This window comes from Engystomops pustulosus, chromosome 10 (assembly GCF_040894005.1).
Source record: "Engystomops pustulosus chromosome 10, aEngPut4.maternal, whole genome shotgun sequence".
In the NCBI taxonomy this organism is placed as follows: domain Eukaryota; kingdom Metazoa; phylum Chordata; class Amphibia; order Anura; family Leptodactylidae; genus Engystomops; species Engystomops pustulosus.
In genome coordinates, this window is record NC_092420.1 from 9,240,113 (window position 1) to 9,260,339 (window position 20,227).

General features: G+C 45.8%; 1 protein-coding gene and 1 long non-coding RNA gene across 3 annotated transcripts in view; one reads left to right on the top strand and one right to left on the bottom strand.

Moving 5' to 3' along the window:
• EEFSEC (eukaryotic elongation factor, selenocysteine-tRNA specific) overlaps positions 1–12,974 on the top strand; it is a 100,209-nt gene extending 87,235 nt beyond the window's left edge. Inside the window, exon 7 of one of the 2 annotated variants that reach the window (XM_072128217.1) lies at positions 9,128–9,853. In XM_072128217.1, coding sequence (XP_071984318.1) covers positions 9,128–9,189 — 62 coding nt within the window. In that variant the 3' untranslated portion in view covers positions 9,190–9,853. Of the gene's footprint in view, positions 1–9,127; positions 9,854–11,594 lie in introns of those variants that run through there. The other variant, XM_072128216.1, reaches the window with a different exon arrangement.
• The window catches only part of LOC140104602 (uncharacterized), a 101,490-nt gene that overhangs the window by 19,556 nt on the left and 61,707 nt on the right, over positions 1–20,227 (bottom strand). Inside the window, exons 4-7 of the long non-coding RNA XR_011850376.1 lie at positions 12,472–12,563; positions 11,556–11,648; positions 9,295–9,486; positions 7,689–7,909 (exon numbers count right to left, since the gene is read on the bottom strand). This is a non-coding gene — a long non-coding RNA (uncharacterized lncRNA). The remainder of the gene's footprint in view (positions 1–7,688; positions 7,910–9,294; positions 9,487–11,555; positions 11,649–12,471; positions 12,564–20,227) is intronic.

The window sequence follows — 20,227 nt, forward strand, 5'->3', positions numbered from 1 at the left end:
CATCAGACTGAGACTTCGGCTCCGCAGGCAGTCTGGATCCGAACCAGCGCTGGCTGCCCATCCTGGAGGTGTTAACCCCCGCAGTGTTTCTACCAGCAGGCAAGGGGTTAATGCCAGCTGGTCCAAGGCCCGGAAAATGCTGACAAGTGTTTTTTTTTTTTTCTGTTTCTGTGAATATTGTGACAGCATTTAAAGGAAACCTACCACTTGTAGTGGCAGGTTTCCGATGGCAATATCGGGCACCAGCTTAGGGTGAGGTCAGGCTGAGCTGGTGCCGGAGCTTATTTTAGTTAGTGTTTTAAACCGCGGTATCGCGGTTTAAAACACTTTTTAAACGTTATAGCCGGGCAGGCAGGTACGCGTTCGGCGCTTACCGTGCACGCGGCTCTCATTCACTTCCTATGTATCCGCGCGCATGGTAAGCGCCGAGCGCGTACCTCCCTGCGCCGGCTATAAAGTTTAAAAAGTGTTTTAAACCGCGATACCGCGGTTTAAAACACTAACTAAAATAAGCTCCGGCACCAGCTCACCCTGACCTCACCCTGAGCTGGTGCCCGGCATTGCCATCGGAAACCTGCCACTACAAGTGGTAGGTTTCCTTTAACTAATATGAGAAGGTGGAAGGGATGGAGAGATGTGATTTTTAGGGACTGGATAAAGTCGTCTGCCCCGTCGACTCCTGGCTTTGCCTATTTCTACAAGTTGGGGCGAGTTCTGAAGAAGCCTCAGGGGTGTAACGTAGATCCAACTTGATGATTTATCTTATCTGTTGAGTGCGGCCACACGTGGAGTTTGTATTGCGTTTATAAACGGGGCCCGGCCTCATGGCCCTACATTTCCATTGAACTGTATGCGATTGGTAACCAGCACCCGGTGCCCATACAAAACATTGGGTGCTGGTTACCACACGTGTTGCGTAGACCCAATGTCAACATAATGCAATGGGTCCAAGCTCCTCCTCACAGACATTCAATTGCGTTTAAAACCACAATTCATACACTACATGTGAACGCAGCCTTAGGATTAACCATGGTTAAAGGGGCGGAAAGTTACATCCAACCAGGACCATTATCTGCGTAAGGATTGTATTTACAAGGGGGGGAAAGAATTTATCAAAGGCATTGACATTGCATTTTGAAATGCAGCTCGACGTGTGTGGAGGGGATACTTGCATAATTGCGATGCGTTAGCACTACGTTTTGTTAATGCAACGTTAAAAGCAATGAATTTAGGGAAATCTCTCCTCTCCGCAGCTGTTGAGTTGCACTTCAAAACGCAATGTAAACATCAGGTGTGACCACCACCTTACAAACTCACGTCTTCTAGTCCACTAGGGGTAAGCTGATGGTTGGGTTTGGACATAACACCTGGTCAATCATAGCCAAGGCTCCTTGCTGCCAATATGTCCGGGTCAGGCAGCCGGACCCGACCATCATGTCCGCTCATCTCTACTCGCTACCATTGACTTCAAACTATAACCATGTATTATGCATGTGGAAGGGATGTGCGGTCTCTATGCTCGACCGGTGATTGCTATGATTGCTCGATGGGTAAGGTAATGGCACCAACCAACGAGGAAAGGAGGTTACAAATTACAGGCGGATACGATTGTAGGACAAGGGCAGAACCCCCCATGTCCGGGTCACCACCGCCCCTGAAGCCCTTTCTACACGACGCCGGCCGATCCGATCTCCGTTGCCGAAATAGTTCCCCATTAACTTCTCTTCAGTACGACAATAAGTTGTGCGTTCGCCTCCGTGCATTTTCTTTTTGCGCACATCCTCTCGCAGCCTATTTTTGTTTTCCACCGATTCCTCTCCCGCCGTTTAAGGAGCTTAGCGAAGGTTAAACAAGGTATTAAGCGACATTAAGACATCAGAACAGGCCGCGGTTTTCCTCTCTTTGTGCCGCAGTAAAAGCGAACGCGTCGCATCAAAGACAATCAAAGGCTCGTTTGAGAATATTAAGTATCTGTGCAGCTGTGCCGTGAAGAACCTGGGTCCTAGTAAGGAGATGCCTGTTTTTCTTCGTCCTAATTCGCTTTGTTGTGATGACAACGGAGAACAAACCTGATTTCAAGAAATGAAAAATGTAATCTCCTTATCATCGCGAAGCAAGCGGCACATTTGTTTGTGCACAATGTAGGCTGCATAAAAGTTTCAATGAGGAGGCTCTCCATTCTCCCCTGCTCCGCTTATTAGCACTTATGTTCCATTCTCCGGATGATTGGGATGCGCTTCCAGGCCAGCGTGACACCGGAGCGCACAATGCCGGAGCGGGGGTCAGTCTCAAGTAGCAGATATCAGGGAGAAGTTGGGGAAAATGAAGCCTGGCACCTCCTCCTCGCACCCACTTCAGATGGAGAGAGACGTGCGCCAGATAACACCAGACATTCCCGGACCCTCCGAAACAATAGGAAGATTCTCCACAACAGCAACTTTTCAATGGATTAGCAGTAGGGGGGGGGGGGGGGCTACATTCTAACATACAGGGCAAGAAAATGGAATTCATATCAATTATATGAAGTGTTAGTAAAATGTCATATGCCCAACTAATATGTACAATCTGCTCAGCTCCTGCTGCTCTATAACATGCTGCCTGCAGATAGGACACTATGCACAATCTGCTCAGCTCCTCCTGCTCTATAACACGCTGCCTGCAGATAGGACACTGTGTACAATGTGCTCAGCTCCTCCTGCTCTATAACATGCTGCCTGCAGATAGGACACTATGTACAATCTGGTGAGCTCCTCCTGCTCTATAACATGCTGCCTGCAGATAGGACACTATGTACAATCTGCTCAGCTCCTCCTGCTCTATAACATGCTGCCTGCAGATAGGACACTAGGTGCAATCTGCTCAGCTCCTCCTGCTCTATAACATGCTGCCTGCAGATAGGACACTATGTACAATCTGCTCAGCTCCTCCTGCTCTATAACATGCTGCCTGCAGATAGGACACTATGTACAATCTGCTCAGCTCCTCCTGCTCTATAACATGCTGCCTGCAGATAGGACACTATGTACAATCTGCTCAGCTCCTCCTGCTCTATAACATACTGCCTGAAGATAGGACACTATGTACAATCTGCTCAGCTCCTCCTGCTCTATAACATACTGCCTGAAGATAGGACACTATGTACAATCTGCTTCCCTTCTGCTCTATAACATGCTGCCTGGACAATATTTAACGAGACCTGTTTTCTTTGACACTGTGTTCTGGATACAGTCTTACTATAATCAGTAATTTGGTTTGATTAGAGAAATGATTCTTCTCTGATATTTCTGTAATTTTTAGGACTACCCCATTTGCTTACAGGGGTAACTGTGGGAAGTCAGTGACATCTTCTCATTCACAATAACAGTAAACACTACAGGCGCCATCTTGGTTTCTCATACGCGTTGTCCCTGGGCTGGTGTTATTAGTTATACAAGTCATTTCCCTCTTCAAACAGCAATTGTATATAATGACTTCAATGACAGAGGTCAAGTGTAATGCTTCCCACCTGCCCCTCGCCCCGGTCACTTTGTACGGGCTGCGCGGCTGCTCCAGACTTCAGCCAGGAGAAATACGGAGGTTACATAAATGATGGCGCCATATTTACTCCAGAGATTGTGCTGGATTCAGGTTATATTATATATTGTATATAAGGGCGGTCCGGTCCCTGCTGCCCGTCTGTGGTGTAATGCAGAATACATCATAGGCTGGAGGAAGGTATAAGAGCTTCTTACGGAAGTGCAGGCGGTCCCCTAATTAAGGACACCTGACTTACAGATGACCCCTATGACCTCCGGTGACCTCTCTGGATGTTATTATACTCCCAGGCTGCAATGGTCAGCTATAAAGTGTCTGCAATGAAGCTTTATTAATAATCTTTGGTCCCATTACAGCAAAAAAATTTGAAAATCCAATTATCACTGGAAAATAAAATCTACAGTTTCGACTTGCATACAAATTCAACTTAAGTACAAACCTATGGAACCGATCTTGTATGTAACCTGGGGACTGCCTGGTATATACCTAGTTTTCCAAAAATAATTCCTGGTGTGTTCTATGTAGCCTTTTCAGAGTAGAGTAATTAAAAGTCTCTGACTTTAAAGGGTTAAAAATGTTATCTTTTATTGTATTAACAATAGGGGATTAAAATTTTGAGAATTTTCTTTCATGGGCAAAACCCCCTTGAAGCTACTTGTGGAGACAAAGTGAAGATTATTTTAGTGTATGGTGTACAGGCAGTTCCTGGGTTACGTACAAGTTCTGTAAGTTGAATTTGTATGTAAGTCGGAACTGTATATTTTATAATTGTAGCCCCAGTTAATTTTTTTTTAATGTGACAATTGGATATTAAAAAATGTTGTATTGTCATAAGAACCAGGAATAACACTAAATCTTCATTACAGACACAGTTGATAATTGTTACAATTGTTTCATTGTAAAGTACAGTAAGTTACCAATTACCAGAGGTCCGTTTGTAACTAGGGATCGTCTGTAAGTCGGGTGTTCTTAAGTAGGGGACCGCCTTTACTTACTATACAGGAACATATAAAGAAGCGATTAATCTCCCCTTCTCCTGTAAGGATTGGTCCGGTATTTTCGGCTAGTATTCGCCGCCCCCTTAGTCCAGGCTTTAGGTTGGGGAGAAATCTATGGGAACACAGGAAAGAAAGCTCCATTGCTTTGTATGATGATCCTCTCACTACTAAATATGTCCTGAAACCAGGAAAAACAACATGACTTTAAATGGTGTGTAATGTATACCCAGCGGGACCCCATTACCCTGCAAATTACCCGAGACCCTTCTTTAGGAAGCGCTTGGTTCCCAGTGTAGGAGGCAGGGGTTGGGCCCAGCGCTGGTGATTTCCAGTCTGGCATTTGACATGAAAGTGACGCCGGCAATTGGAAGCAATTTGCAGAACTGTTTGATGATTCTATTAATTATGGCACCAAACAAACAGCTTGGGAAAGGGTTTTGTTTTCTCGCATTCTTGTGTGATTGCTCGCAGCGAGAGCCAAAGCCGAAGACTCGTCTCTCCGGGAACGCAACGCGCAGACCATTGTGTTGTCTGTCTGAATAGCCCCTCATCCTTCTTCAGCTCCAGCCAAGTGACTAGGAGATCCCTGCGCTCCCTACTAGCAGCGCTCACCTGCGAGTACGGGCCGCGCAATCCCCTCTGGCCGCCAATCAAGGCTTCTGCAGCCGCGCCAGAGATCATCGTGCAGTCTCATGAATCCCGCAGCCAGGAGTTATCAGAAATGCACTTTATAGGGGGAGTTTCCATTCTTTTCTAATATTTTTCACTTTTTTTGCTATATTTTTTTTGGGGGGGGGGGGGGGGTCATTGTTGCATTCCAGATGTTGTTTTTTTTTTTTTTTAATTGCAATTTGCAACACAAAAAAAAAAAAACCTCGCTGGTGTAGGAAAAAATTTGAATGGGGGTGCTAAAAAATGTACAAATTTTGTGCTTAAACTTAAAAAAAAAAAAACCTGACTCGGATGCCAGATTAATCACCATCTAAGGGTGATGCCACACATGGCATTTTGGTCCGTTTTTAAGCAATCCATTAAAAAAGGCATCCGTTTTTAAAAAAACTCATTCTTTTTTTGAAAACGCATCAGTTTTGACAGGTTTTACCAATTATCTTAATTAAAAATGGTAAACTGATCCGTTTTCAAAAAAGGCATGCGATTTTTTTTACGGGCTGCTTAAAAACAGACCAAAAACTGGTTCAAAACGCCATGTGTGGTATCGCCCTACGATATACCCCCCCCCAAAAAAAAAAAAAAAAAGACAGGAGCACGTTTCCAGACTAAGCCTCTGCACCTCTCTCTCTTCTTACTCATCCCGACATGAGTATTACTGCAGGACCTAGAGTGATGTCAGGTGACTGATCACATGCTTCCTGCTATACTGCAAGGCTGCGGTCACACGTTGCGTTTTGTTTGCGTTTAATGAATGCATCTTTAAACAGCGGAAGAGGAGATTTGCTTAGTTACATTGTCAACATTGTGTTTACAAAAGGCACATGTTAACACTTTGTTAACACAGATGTAATTAGGCAGTAATTAGAGCAGCGTGTGAGCGAATGTGTGTAGCAGAGCAGCGTGTGAGCAAATGTGCGTAGCAGAGCAGCGTGTGAGCAAATGTGCGTAGCAGAGCAGCGTGTGAGCAAATGTGCGTAGCAGAGCAGCGTGTGAGCAAATGTGCGTAGCAGAGCAGCGTGTGAGCAAATGTGCGTAGCAGAGCAGCGTGTGAGCAAATGTGCGCAGCAGAGCAGCGTGTGAGCAAATGTGCGCAGCAGAGCAGCGTGTGAGCAAATGTGCGCAGCAGAGCAGCGTGTGAGCAAATGTGCGCAGCAGAGCAGCGTGTGAGCAAATGTGCGTAGCAGAGCAGCGTGTGAGCAAATGTGCGTAGCAGAGCAGCGTGTGAGCAAATGTGCGTAGCAGAGCAGCGTGTGAGCAAATGTGTGTAGCGATGTAGCAGAGCTGTGAATTTGGTCTGAAGGATCCTGCAATAATTATATTGCAGACCACTGGGTTACGCACCCTGCATCTCCTATGTGATAAAGAGCTGCTCAATTCAGTCCCTTTTAGAGCAGATTCGCATCAGAGAGAAATGTTTTGCCCCTCATTGAAATGTAGTAAAATCTGCATTATATTCTATGTGAATTTTGCTGCTGATACACAATGGATTTTTTCTACTATATTGAAAGTAGTGACAAATGGGCAACAGAATGAGCGCGCTGGGACCTCTCTAAAATCTCCCTCGACTTATCAGGGTATCTGCACAGGTCCTGTATGTGTGAGCCCGGAGCTGCTCCTGTATCCACTGGACCTGTAACCTGATTATTCCGGGGGGCGCCATCCTCCGCTGTATGTTTGTACACACAGAGATAGGCCGGATATTGCATTTCTTTCTTTGTGACACAAACTCCTCCGAATTTAATCCGCTAACAAAATAAAGTAATTGTTCAGTGGAAACAAAAAAAAAATCTATTAATGTTTTCTGTGAGTGAGCGCCGCAGCCAGGACTTAATTAATGGCAGAGATTTTTTTTTTTTTCCCGGGCCGGCGCAGTCATTGTTCAGCAGAGATTAAACCGTAATGTAAGTTAAACAAGACTTTCCATCTAAAAATCGCCGTCAGCTCCAGCTATTAAGTAGCCGATGTCGTCTTCAGTGACAGATCTATTTCCCTTCATTTCCTTCGCTCTCAAGGAACGTCAGGCGCGTATCGTGTAACGCAAGAATTCCACCGAGAGAGATGGGAGGCAGATTGGGCTGCGTCTGGCTCTTGGGCACCGGCTTTTAGGAGTTTGGTGTAAGGCAGCGCACAGACCTTCTGGCACCACTGAGAAAGGAGAGCGCTCAGTAGCGTGTTGTCAGGCTGTGATGCCATTCACCTGGTGAAGAGCCGGAGCTCTGGGACCGCGATAATGTGCATTGATTGAGTCGACCACTTTGGATGTAACACGGGTCACTGTATGTGCGCATTTACATCAATGGTCCCTAACCTGTGGCTCTCCTTATCCTCAGTAGTGACCTCACAACCCTATGGAAAGCCATATACACAACTAATGCTGACCTAGGGGAACGGGAACAGGGGCAACGGCAATCTAATGCCATCTGCTCCCAAATAAGTTGGTCCAGAGACTTCACCACCACCCACAGAATACCCCTAGGCGCTCACCTGTGCTCAGCCACAGTGAAGTTTATTCTTTCTATCCTGTATTTTGTCATGAAATAGGCGCTGCCAGAACGGATGATCCGTTTATCCAGAATCGGAGACTATTTTTGTCCATAGGTGATGATGATCTGACGCGCACCCTGTCCTCATGGGGGAGGGAGGGGGGGTCCTATCCTTTGGAACATGTTATGTTTCAATGTAAATTCATCCGCTTCATTGTAAATCTGTGAATAGATAAGATTACTTTAATCATAATATCGTCTTTCATCTATTTGCACCCATTTTGGCGAAAGAGCTGATTGTGCCCGTACATTGCAAATTTTTTACGATAAGATAATCGGTGGACACGTGCACTGGATTAAATCACAGATCTGAGGAGCGGCTTTTACCACCCAGAAAGTTGTATGTCTGTGACTGCACCAATTTTTTTTTTGGAGCAAATTTGGTGCAATCTCCTGCGCCTTATCAATCCAGTGCAAATTCTGCAATATAAAGGCGCAATCTGTACATTGCACCAAAACAGGTGCACATGATAAAAGACAGAATTATGATCAATTAACCCACTTAATCTTATGTACTGTCGCCTGTTTCTGAATCATGTGACCCTTTACGGAGTTGGGACAATCTAGTGACCTCTTTGTTTAGCAATGAAAAGCCAAAGGCTGGTAAATGATGTCACGGTCTTGTCTCAGCCACTTGAAGGGTCTTATGATTGTGTTGAACAATAACTAATCCACAGATACGGATATTGTGTGTTTGGCGTCAGTATTTTCCGTGCCCACATAGCCTCATAGCACAGACGGGAAACCGCATTCATGTGTGCGTAGACTTAGACTTCATTCACACGTAGTGTTTGTGTTGTGTTTGGCAAGGCGTTAACATTGTGTTTATGTAAATTCAATCTTAATGCAATATATTTCGGCCAAGCATCTAAATAGTGTTTCTGAATGCAATACAAATGCTACGTGTGAACGCAGCCATAGCCATGGGCAGGTGGTTTATGAACAGTCTGTACCCTAAAGAAGGATCTACTGTAATAATGCATAAAGTTTTAAAGGGGTCCTCCGGTCATAGAAAGTTAGGCCTTATCCACAGGACGCTGAACGGTGGGGGTCTCAGTCCTTTGTACACCCTTTATAACCCGTGATGGAGCTCTGGTCATCTCGGGTGCCACGTGGGTACAATGGACCCCCATTCCTGTGATCTTTGGATTTCCTATCACTGAGACCCCCGGATCAGCGGGTTAAGCTGTGTTATATACATCTAGAAAAAATGTATCTTTTTTTAGAAATGACTAATTTTGAGCTTTTCTTACCCCTTGTAAATGACACGGGAGGGGGCGGGTGTGGAGTGGAGAGACCTGGGTGTTACAGGTAATACGGATGATGGGATAGTATCGGTCTATAGTATATTTTTCTATGAAAACCTTTTATCTCCCGCAGCCATAACATCTCTTAGAGACGAGGCGAAAACACGACACATGCTTTTAACATTGAAGGGTTAATTGGTGTTTGTTTTCGGCGCACATCTAACGCTACCAGCAAGGACAGAGGAGGCCTCTACCCTTACACGCAGTTACCAATACCCCCCTCCACGTCTCTGTAATCACCTGGCTTCGTAGACCTCCTGTCTCCAGCAAATCGTGAGCATCGGAATCCTTTGTCATGTTCTGGAATGGGAATGTCTATCAGGGTTTCTCCATGAGGGCAGAGGCTGATTAAGTGGACGAGATAAGGTTATGTGACACCGGGGGTTTCAGCTGACGGCGGCACCGGCTACACTTCTTGGGTTCTGTCTTCTCCTATCGGAAAGAGAAGAACGAGAGAGTCCAAGACGCTTGCTCCTTGACCCAACGTCTTTGCAACTCTAGACAGTGACTGCGTCTCCTCGTCTGTCTGATGATAGCGCAAGAAAGAAAGAGATGAATGATATCCAACCGAATATGAGAAAGGAGCACAAGGAAGTGACCATGAGCTCCGAAATGTGTCCTGCTCCATAGTAACTTCTATCTGTGAGAGGAGCCATTAACCCAAAGATCTGCAATAAGAAGGGGATGTCCAGGACACAGCCCGGGAGAGGGGCAATAAGCCCCACAGTAGTGTATCTGCTCGGTTTTATATAATAGTTTAATATTTCTTTTAGTTTGAAGAAAATCTTTAGTAAATTGTAAGGCTCAGCCAGCAGAACAAGAGCCACCCTGTTAGGCATGGTGCTCAAAAACCATTTTAACTGTGATATTGCAGTATTTATAGTGTCCAGACCCTTAGTATGTGACTGTATTATACCCCAGAGCTGCACTCACTATTCTGCTGCTGGTGCAGTCACTGTGTACATACATGACATTACTTATCCTGTACTGATCCGGAGTTACATCCTGTATTATACCCCAGAGCTGCACTCACTATTCTGCTGCTGGTGTAGTCACTGTGTACATACATGACATTACTTATCCTGTACTGATCCTGAGTTACATCCTGTATTATACTCCGGAGCTGCGCTCACTATTCTGCTGTGTACATACATGACATTACTTATCCTGTATTATACCCCAGAGCTGCACTCACTATTCTGCTGCTGGTGTAGTCACTGTGTACATACATGACATTACTGATCCTGAGTTACATCCTGTATTATACCCCAGAGCTGCACTCACTATTCTGCTGCTGGTGCAGTCACTGTGTACATACATGACATTACTGATCCTGAGTTACATCCTGTATTATACCCCAGAGCTGCACTCACTATTCTGCTGCTGGTGTAGTCACTGTGTACATACATGACATTACTGATCCTGAGTTACATCCTGTATTATACCCCAGAGCTGCACTCACTATTCTGCTGCTGGTGCAGTCACTGTGTACATACATGACATTACTGATCCTGAGTTACATCCTGTATTATACCCCAGAGCTGCACTCACTATTCTGCTGCTGGTGTAGTCACTGTGTACATACATGACATTACTTATCCTGTACTGATCCTGAGTTACATCCTGTATTATACTCCGGAGCTGCGCTCACTATTCTGCTGTGTACATACATGACATTACTTATCCTGTATTATACCCCAGAGCTGCACTCACTATTCTGCTGCTGGTGCAGTCACTGTGTACATACATGACATTACTTATCCTGTACTGATCCTGAGTTACATCCTGTATTATACTCCAGAGCTGCACTCACTATTCTGCAGGTGCAGTCACTGTGTACATACATGACATTACTTATCCTGTACTGATCCTGAGTTACATCCTGTATTATACCCTAGAGCTGCACTCACTATTCTGCTGCTGGTGCAGTCACTGTGTACATACATGACATTACTTATCCTGTACTGATCCTCAGTTACATCCTGTATTATACTCCAGAGCTGCACTCACTATTCTGCTGCTGGTGCAGTCACTGTGTACATACATGACATTACTATCCTGTACTGATCCTGAGTTACATCCTGTATTATACCCCAGAGCTGCACTCACTATTCTGCTGCTGGTGCAGTCACTGTGTACATACATGACATTACTTATCCTGTACTGATCCTGAGTTACATCCTGTACTATACCCCAGAGCTGCACTCACTATTCTGCTGCTGGTGCAGTCACTGTGTACATACATGACATTACTTATCCTGTACTGATCCTGAGTTACATCCTGTATTATACTCCAGAGCTCCGCTCACTATTCTGCTGGTCCTGTAATAACTTGTAGCAGCTCTGGAGGATCGTACAGCCTTTTACTTTCATAATTTTTCCATTTTTTGAGCTTAAAGATTATACGGGGCAGCATAACATAACTACAAGCTTGTTTCCTAGGATGCACATGCTCTACCATATATCAGTGTGGGGGAAACCAGTGTGATAAAGTGACTTACCGTACACTGAATTTCATTCATTTCTTGTGTTTTTTCCAGATGGTCTGAAGCCAGAAACAAAGCAAGTTCTCGGAGGCTCCTCGAAGAAGAAGACTAAAGGGAGTAAAGGAGACACAGAATCGGCCAAAGAAGAAGAGAGTCGAGCGGACGTTCCCCCTGTACAGATCATCTTGGCCTTTAAAAGATACGTTTTTGACTCACAGAAGAAAATGATTCAGACTTGATTTTGGATTTGGTGGATCTTCTAGTAATCACTGGACCACTGCTGGTTCTGATGGGGGCTGTACCCGAACTTACATGCTGAGAATTATGTTTTCTTTACACAACATGTTAAGATTTTATTTTAAATATAATTATATAGGTAATTCCTTTAATCTGGAATCCACAGGAACAAATAAATGTGGGATTATCAGACAAGTCACTGGAGGGAGAAATCTTACAGTGCGACCCATAATACAGAATGGGTACTGATGAGATGGTCGGACCTTGGCCTGTCGTCTGCTGGTCAGTGATTTATAGATAAATCCCTCAGCAGTGTAAACCATGCAGATTTATATTCCAGGATTGTATCTTTTCCAAATGGACTAGGAGTTTATCCTCACACTGCTGTGCTCTGTGCTCTCCACTAAGTTTCTCCAAAGTCGGTTTGCAGCTTTTTTTTCTTTAATACAACAGTCACTGAGAAAAGAAAGCAGTGGTGCTACTCCATGCACAGAGCAAAGGGCACAGCGGGGTCCTGGAATTAAAATTTTTCTTTTTACAGTCCTGCTGCTACTAAGCACAGCAGTGTGAGGACAAACCCCCAGTACACTCGGAGAGGCTACAATCCTTGACTATATCCCCATAATAATAATAATCTCTATATAGCAGCCCTGCTGCTACTATAAACATGCACACGCCTCCGCATGGACAGTACCTCACACCTGCTGATGCGGTCACGTTCATGCCCCTTTCAGGGCACCCTCCATGGTGTAGGATTGTGGTAAGTTGCTGGACTGACCCGATTTTCTGTGTGAAGAAATAGCAAGTAACTGGATGGTGAATGTGATTTTCTCCTGACCTATTAATATAGAAGCAAATACATGTGCGGCGCATCAATTACTACACGTGTCATGTGATTACCTCTTATTACTGGGCTGCACCTGTATAATATTACCATAACTGCTTGGGGCTGAGTCACGCCATGTATGGCCGCTCTACAAGGGGCTTATGTTAGGAGATGAACACAGATTAGGAAAGGAAGAAAAGATCCTCAGTCTTACCCCATTCTGAGATATATATATATATATATAGGATGATGAGTAAGTCAGGGTGCGGCCATGTTATTCTTCAGCTTGTGGCTACTAACCCCCAAATGATGCATTAAGTATGACCCAATATTCACACGTTGCCTCAATAAATAAAGTGATTATTTTAATAGCGTTCTGTGATATTTATTACTTTTTCTTTCTTACTCTATGGATATTTCTGTCATAGGGCGGGAATGAAGCCAAGTTTCTCTAATGTAAAATTGCAAAGCCCATTAATAGCTGGACAGACACATTACACACCTGCTGGTAGGACAATATGTGGCACATTGCGGATCATTAGCTGCGGCACAGAGGCCCAGCCACAGAAGTATCAAAGTTTATGGTTAGAATCCACATCTATATCATGTACATAGTCACAGAGTTACATTGTAAATGAAAAAACGGAAAGGAATGGAACTTGGAATTCAACTTCCCGATGCAGATTTTGACCCTCAATCCCTTTATTTTTAGTGGATTCCAAAAAAACCCTGATGGCAAAACCCTGAAACGTACCGGGAGATTGATTTTGGCACAGCCATAGGGTTCTATAAATAAAATGTTGGAAGCTGTGGCTGACATGTACAGGATTCACATATTTTTGTATATTTCGGTATTCTGTATGTACCTCCAGGGTTTGTCGTGTTTTCTCTTATGGCTGCTTGATACATGGGGGTGCGCCGAGCTCAGTTTTTTTCTGGCAGGTCTTTTGAAGCCTCCATGTATGGAATCCACCCAGTAGCAGGGAACAGCCTAAACAACCTGGGTCCCATCTTCAGCTATTCACAAAACAAGCGCCTCCAGACTAAACACATGACACATGGCAGCGTGTCCTCCGCTGCAGCCTGCACGACACCTCTTTGAAGATCCTGCATCTATAGTGCTGGTGATACGTGACCCTCTGAAGCTTTAGGTGACTGGGTGCAATATTTACATATAGAGAATCTGACGGAACAGAAACGTTGTTACCTTCAGGAAATCATCATGAGAAGACGGCCATAGCACATAGGAGTGGTACAAGTCCCATGTAACCCCTTCATGGCACCTCCACGGCATGGAGGGGGATATATCCAGTGGTGGAGTGGGCCAAGACCGCACTCACCGGCCCAAACAGTCGCAGGTAACAGCACAATTCTACACCAGCGGACCGGAGCCTCATCCTGTATCTGGCACAGCAGAGGTGTCATCATACAGCGCACAATGCAGGACCCCACAGTCTCTGACATTAGGGGCTCAGTAGTGGCAGCTGTCCCTTCTGCTATTCCTAAGACATAGATATCAGAGGCAGAGGGATCAGGGGTTCTGATTCGAAAGATCTTCAGGTTTGAAGACGTTAGGGGAGGGAGGGAAAGTATTAATCCGTCCCAACTGTCCACGGATATCAGTGGGTGCGGGGTCCCACGAGAGGGAAAAGGAGAAACTGCAGCAATGCCGAAAGAGGTCACTGCATTTTCTCCTGTTCCCCCAATTGCCAGACACAGACGGGGACCCTCAGGACAAGGTAGAAGAGGTTCTGCACCGCACAGCGCTGAAGTATCACTAGGCAGTGAATACAGGAGCCGGGGACTGCCCTCTGCTCTATAGACATGATCGCCGGGTCTGATTAGAAATGCTCTGCCCCAGGCATTTCCCCCCCCCTACAGGAGGTCGTTGTCACCTGTAACTGGGGCTTTTATAGATAAAAAAAAAAATATATAATTTTTTTTTTAATGTCCCCTGGGGGTCTTTTATGGCCTCGGAGGACATATACCGTATCTACTCGAGTATAAGCCAAGTTTTTCCGCAAAAAATATGTGTTGAAAAACCTAATCTCGGCTCATACTCAAGTCAAGAAAACAAACAGTGTACTCACCATGATCAACCTACCAGTATGTTTTGGAGTGTGCGAGGAAACCCACGCAAACACAGAGAGAACTCTTTGCACATGTTGACCGGGTTGGGACTTCAACCCAGGACCCCAGCGCTGCAAGGCTGTAATGCTAATCACTGAGCCACCATGCTCCAAAGCTGTAGTGCTAACCACTGAGCTACCATGCTCCAAGGCTGTAGTGGTAACCACTGAGCCACCATGCTCCAAGGCTGTAATGCTAACCACTGAGCCACCATGCTCCAAAGCTGTAGTGCTAACCACTGAGCTACCATGCTCCAAGGCTGTAGTGGTAACCACTGAGCCACCATGCTCCAAGGCTGTAGTGGTAACCACTGTTCCACCATGCCCCAAGGCTGTAATGCTAACCACTGAGCCACCATGCCCCAAGGCTGTAATGCTAACCACTGAGCCACCATGCCCCAAGGCTGTAGTGCTAACCACTGAGCTACCATGCTCCAAGGCTGTAGTGGTAACCACTGAGCCACCATGCTCCAAGGCTGTAGTGGTAACCACTGTTCCACCATGCCCCAAGGCTGTAATGCTAACCACTGAGCCACCATGCCCCAAGGCTGTAGTGCTAACCACAGCCACCATGCTCCAAGGCTGTAGTGGTAACCACTGAGCCACCATGCTCCAAGGCTGTAGTGGTAACCACTGAGCCACCATGCTCCAAGGCTGTAGAGGTAACCACTGTTCCACCGTGCTGCACCCCTATGTCTGATGCTGGATGATGAATCTGGTGCAGTATAAGATTGGGGACTCCTATTTTTCACCCTTTGCTCCAGAATGCAAACAGCTTGATACATAAGAAGCCCATGGATACAAAGAAGAAACCTATGTCCTGCCTAGGGCTCAGGATCGGAAGCGGCGCTACAATTTGTACCAACTATGGGGCACCAGAATATTTTCCCCCCTCATCTAATGATAGAAGTTGGGGTTCGGTCTTGTAGCTGGTTGGTGTGACACGGGTGATTATCGGGTAAGAATCGTCAGTAACTGTTACATTTGCTTCCTGTTTTTCATGATTTCCCTGGTGCGCCCCTCCGGTTGCATCTGGTCTGTGAGCACTTTCCATGTCTATCTGTTATTCCGAGCTGGTTCACATTAAGTCCCGTGTATTTTATGTTTAGTTTTCTTTCAAACTTATTTTTGGACGGAGTTCCCTTACAGGAAAAAAAAATGCGTATTGGAGCAAAGTTTGGAATCCGTACAATGAAGTCCGACTTCCTCCCGACTGAAGATTGGTTAAAGGCTGTTTTACTATATCTTGTAAAATGCGGAGCAGGTTAAAAAAAAATTAGGAAAAGCCGCGGAGCAGCGTGCACGAGGCGGCGGGGTCAGGGCCGGATCTGCTGTGAATTATCGGGGCATTTCTAGAAATCATACAGAACGCTATGAAAATATCACACGTCAGCGCAATGTGCAGGACCCTCCGGCAGACCCCGCGTGGCTTTGGGTGGGATCTCTCCAGTATGGTGCACGGCCTCCCTAGATCCAACCAAAGGGACAAGTGCAGTCTGTGTACCGAACTAATGGAATCATTCAGCTGCAGATCATTGCACCGATCCAGGTCCTGCCACAAATGCACTGCAGATAGGACTTTTTCCTTTGCATTTGTTTTGTTGTATTTTCAATAGGTTTTCAATTCCTCATCCAATACCGAATCAAACTAACACACGTACGAAAAATGGAGGAGCTACAAATAGGGTGTAAGACAAGAAGAGTAGCAATATCATTGATCTTCAATAAAAATCCAGGGACACTTAGTCCTAGGCACCGCGACTTATATTTGTTATCCATGGCCTCCTTTCTTCTAACATTGACGTTTTAAATTATGCTAATGATCTTGAAGGGCTACCCTAGCCCCTCAGTGTAACAGCCTGTAAAGCCAGATCACAGTCTCACTTCCCACCCCTGCACCCTCAGCACTTGTGCAGTGAGCATTTCCTAATGCTCACTGCCCAACTTCACAGGCTGCTACAGCTCACTGTTACAGCTTCACCGGCTGCTACACTGTGCAAGAGCACTCACACTTTGTGAGATTACATCAGGCAAAGGGAGAAAAGAAGTACTAAGGGGGAGGAGAGACAGTGTAACAGCCTGTGAAGCCAGATCACAGAGAGGCTAGGTTAGCCCTTCTGGGCATATTAGCATAATTGTAAAAGTTGATTTTAGAAGGGAGGAGGCCAGGGATAATAAATATAATCAGATACCACTGTGCCTGAATCTATGAGTAATGTCCCCGGTTTATCAGGATGGAAGTTTGAGGGTAGTTTTCCTGTTACCACTGAGGGTGATTGTGCAAATAAATAAATCCGTTCTGAAACGAACATAATGGAGAGACGACCTAACCCCTCGTTAGGGGACACAGATGTTCCCTAATCCTTGGACGCATTAACACAAGTGGATAATTTCACAGGCTGCGAGAATCTGTTTAGCAGCCAAATTACGCAACAATTTCTGCAATTTTTGCCCCTTAAATTGTTGAAATCCATTTAGTCTTGGCCCCCGTCTGGATGAGGTCTGTTTCCTCCCAGTGCAGCCGGCGGTGAGGATGAAATATAACCAGAGTTTACATAATTGGTAACTAAATCCAGTTATTTAACGCCCCGCAGTATCGGTGACACAGCGCCGCGTCCCGGGCTACGGGTTTTCTGTACATCGCACTTTATAATGTTTTTTCCATATGAAATAGTGAAAGGAGAACTGGACCTGCAGGTGCAGGGATTATAAACAATCCACTCGATCCGGGTCCGCTGAGGCCCAGTGTAATAGTGCCAGGAGAGAAGGCTAGGGAGTCAGATTTAGACAGGAAGCCATGATGGAAAGGACTGAACACCCGCCCTGTCCTCAGATGTGATGGGGTCATCAAAGACACAACAAGGAGGACATGTCCCTACTGGAGGCAATGCACCAGCTGAACAGGAAAGGTAAGGTCCCATCAGAATCCATGTACTTACCTGGTGTTACTGCTGCTGCCATTACTCTATACCAGTAGTGATCAAAGTTTTTCCCAGTGTAACCTCACACTGCTGTGCCCTTGGCTCTCTGCTGCCCCTTCTCTCTGCCTTGAGTGACTGCTGTATTATCCAACCAGAAGCCTGATACAGCTTATCCTCTGAGCAGAGGAAAGGGGCCACGGAGCAGCTCTATGCACAGAGCTAAGAGCACAGCAGTGTAAGAACAGGCCCACAGTGCACTTGGATAAGTTACAATCCATTCAATTCCTTTATTTATATAGCGCACACAGATTACGCAGCGCTGCACAGAACTTGCCAAATCAGTCCCTGTCCCCTATGGGGCTCACAATCTAATCATCCTACCAGTATGTTTTGGAGTGTGGGAGGAAAACGGAGGATCCGGAGGAAACCGACGCATACATGGAGAGAAAATACAAACTCCTTGCAGATGTTGAAGTGGATGGGACTTGAACCCAGGACCCCAGCGCTGCAAGGCTGTAGTGCTAACCACAGAGCCGCCGTGCTATAAATTCCTTTCTCGCTTAACGGCAGTAATTGCAGATGTTGTGCAGGAATTGGGCTCATAAAGGACTCACCAAGACACCCAAGATGTGTAAGCCCTTCATATCCCAGCATGAATGTGATTTAGAACTAAAAGTACAGCAGTGTGAGGAATATACATCCATATTTCACAGTCCTGCTGCTACTAACAACATACACACAGATATATATAGTGTGCCTGGAGAGATGTGTAATCGTAACTATGGCTGAGGATACTACAGAGCACAGCAGTGTGAGGACACGACCCTATTGTACTGGGAGCAGCTACAATCCTGGAATATAAATCCATATTTTTTGTTGCTACTAACAACATACACAAAAGGTATAATACACATCTTTTCAGAGACAACACCTAACACTGGAAGCAGAGAGCACAGCAGTGTGAGGATACAACCCCTGTGCACTTGGAGAAGCTACAATCCTGTAATATAAATCCATATATCACAGTCCTGCTGCTACTAACAACACACACAAAAGGTCTGATTACACATCTCCCAGTGGACAGTACATAGCACTGGCTGCAGTCTGCATGTTTAATCCTGCTGACAGATTCCCTTTAAGCATTCAGAGCTCACAATCCATTAAACTCTGCTGCTTGGTTCAGTCAAAGCCAAACCCGGCAGTGAGCCATGGGGCCCACATCTGCTGCCGGCCTGGTTCTGGTAGTCTGCTGGTCAGTGAACCTTAACTCAATGTATGTTTAATAAAATTCAGCTCTCCCACCCACACGGGCTGAGTGTAGCACTGAGGCCGGATCACAATGGCTGCAGGCTGCAAGGGGTTAAGCCGCATTGTCCGCCTGAACCTATCAGTCCCAGGATCTGATGAGGAATTTTCTGTGGATGAAGCAGAGATGTTTCTCCTCCGTGCTATGCATCTCCCCGCAGCTGACCTCCTCTTCCTCCTACTCTCCGCTCCCTTTAAAGATCCAGGATTTATAAGCGCTGGCAGGACGCTCCCGCCATGTTTATAGCCCCCCCGACCCCCATTACAAAGTATCTTTAAAGACGTTCTATTATTCTTGGCTTGTAACATCCTGGTGGAGCGTCTGTCCGGTGATAACAAGATCCTGGAGGATTCTACTATTCGCTGTCACGGATTTATCATTTACAGACCCGATTGTCGCTGCACTACACGGATCAGGTCTTATAGCATCTCCCCTCTGCACCACATGGTGCGGCCACTGCCAAGTCCAGGTGCAGAACCCAACTTCTGTGACACAGTTCATTATGGGAGGCACAGTGGCTCAGTGGTTAGCATTACAGTCTTGCAGCGCTGGGGACCTGGGTTCAATTCCCAGGGTCAACATCTGCAAAGAGTTTGTATGTTCTCTCCGTGTTTGTGTGGGTTTCCTCCGGTTTCCTCCCACACTCCAAAACATACTGGTAGGATGATTAGATTGTGAGCCCCATTGGGGACACGGACTGATTTGGCAAACTCTGTACAGCGCTGCGTAATCTGTGTGCGCTATATAAATAGATAATTATTATTATATATCTCCTAAATGTCTCAGGTTTGGTGGGACAGTCCCAGATTTCCAAGTCCATCCCCTTACCCCGGGGAGCAGGAGGTATCCTGCGGGCTCCAACTCTATATGTGATCTCCGGGGCTTTATTATATTATAAATGGGGGTGCTACAGGAAATTGGGCACTATAAGGAGGAGGTTACACATAAGGGACCAAAAGTAAAAAGAGCAGCACGGTGGCTCATTGGGTTAGCATTAAAGCCTTGCAGTGCTGGGGACTTGGGTTCGAGTCCCAGGGTCAACATCTTCAAAGAGTTTGTATGTTCTCTCCGTGTTTGTGTGGGTTTCCTCCGGGTCCTCAGTTTTCCTCCCACGCTCCAAAACATACTGGTAGGTTGATTAAATTGTGAGCCCCATTGGGGACAGGGACTGATTTGGCAAGTGCTGTGCAGCGCTGCGTAACCTGTGTGTGCCTATGTATGTCTATATGCATGGAGAGGATGCAAGTCATTTAATGGAAGGTCTCTCT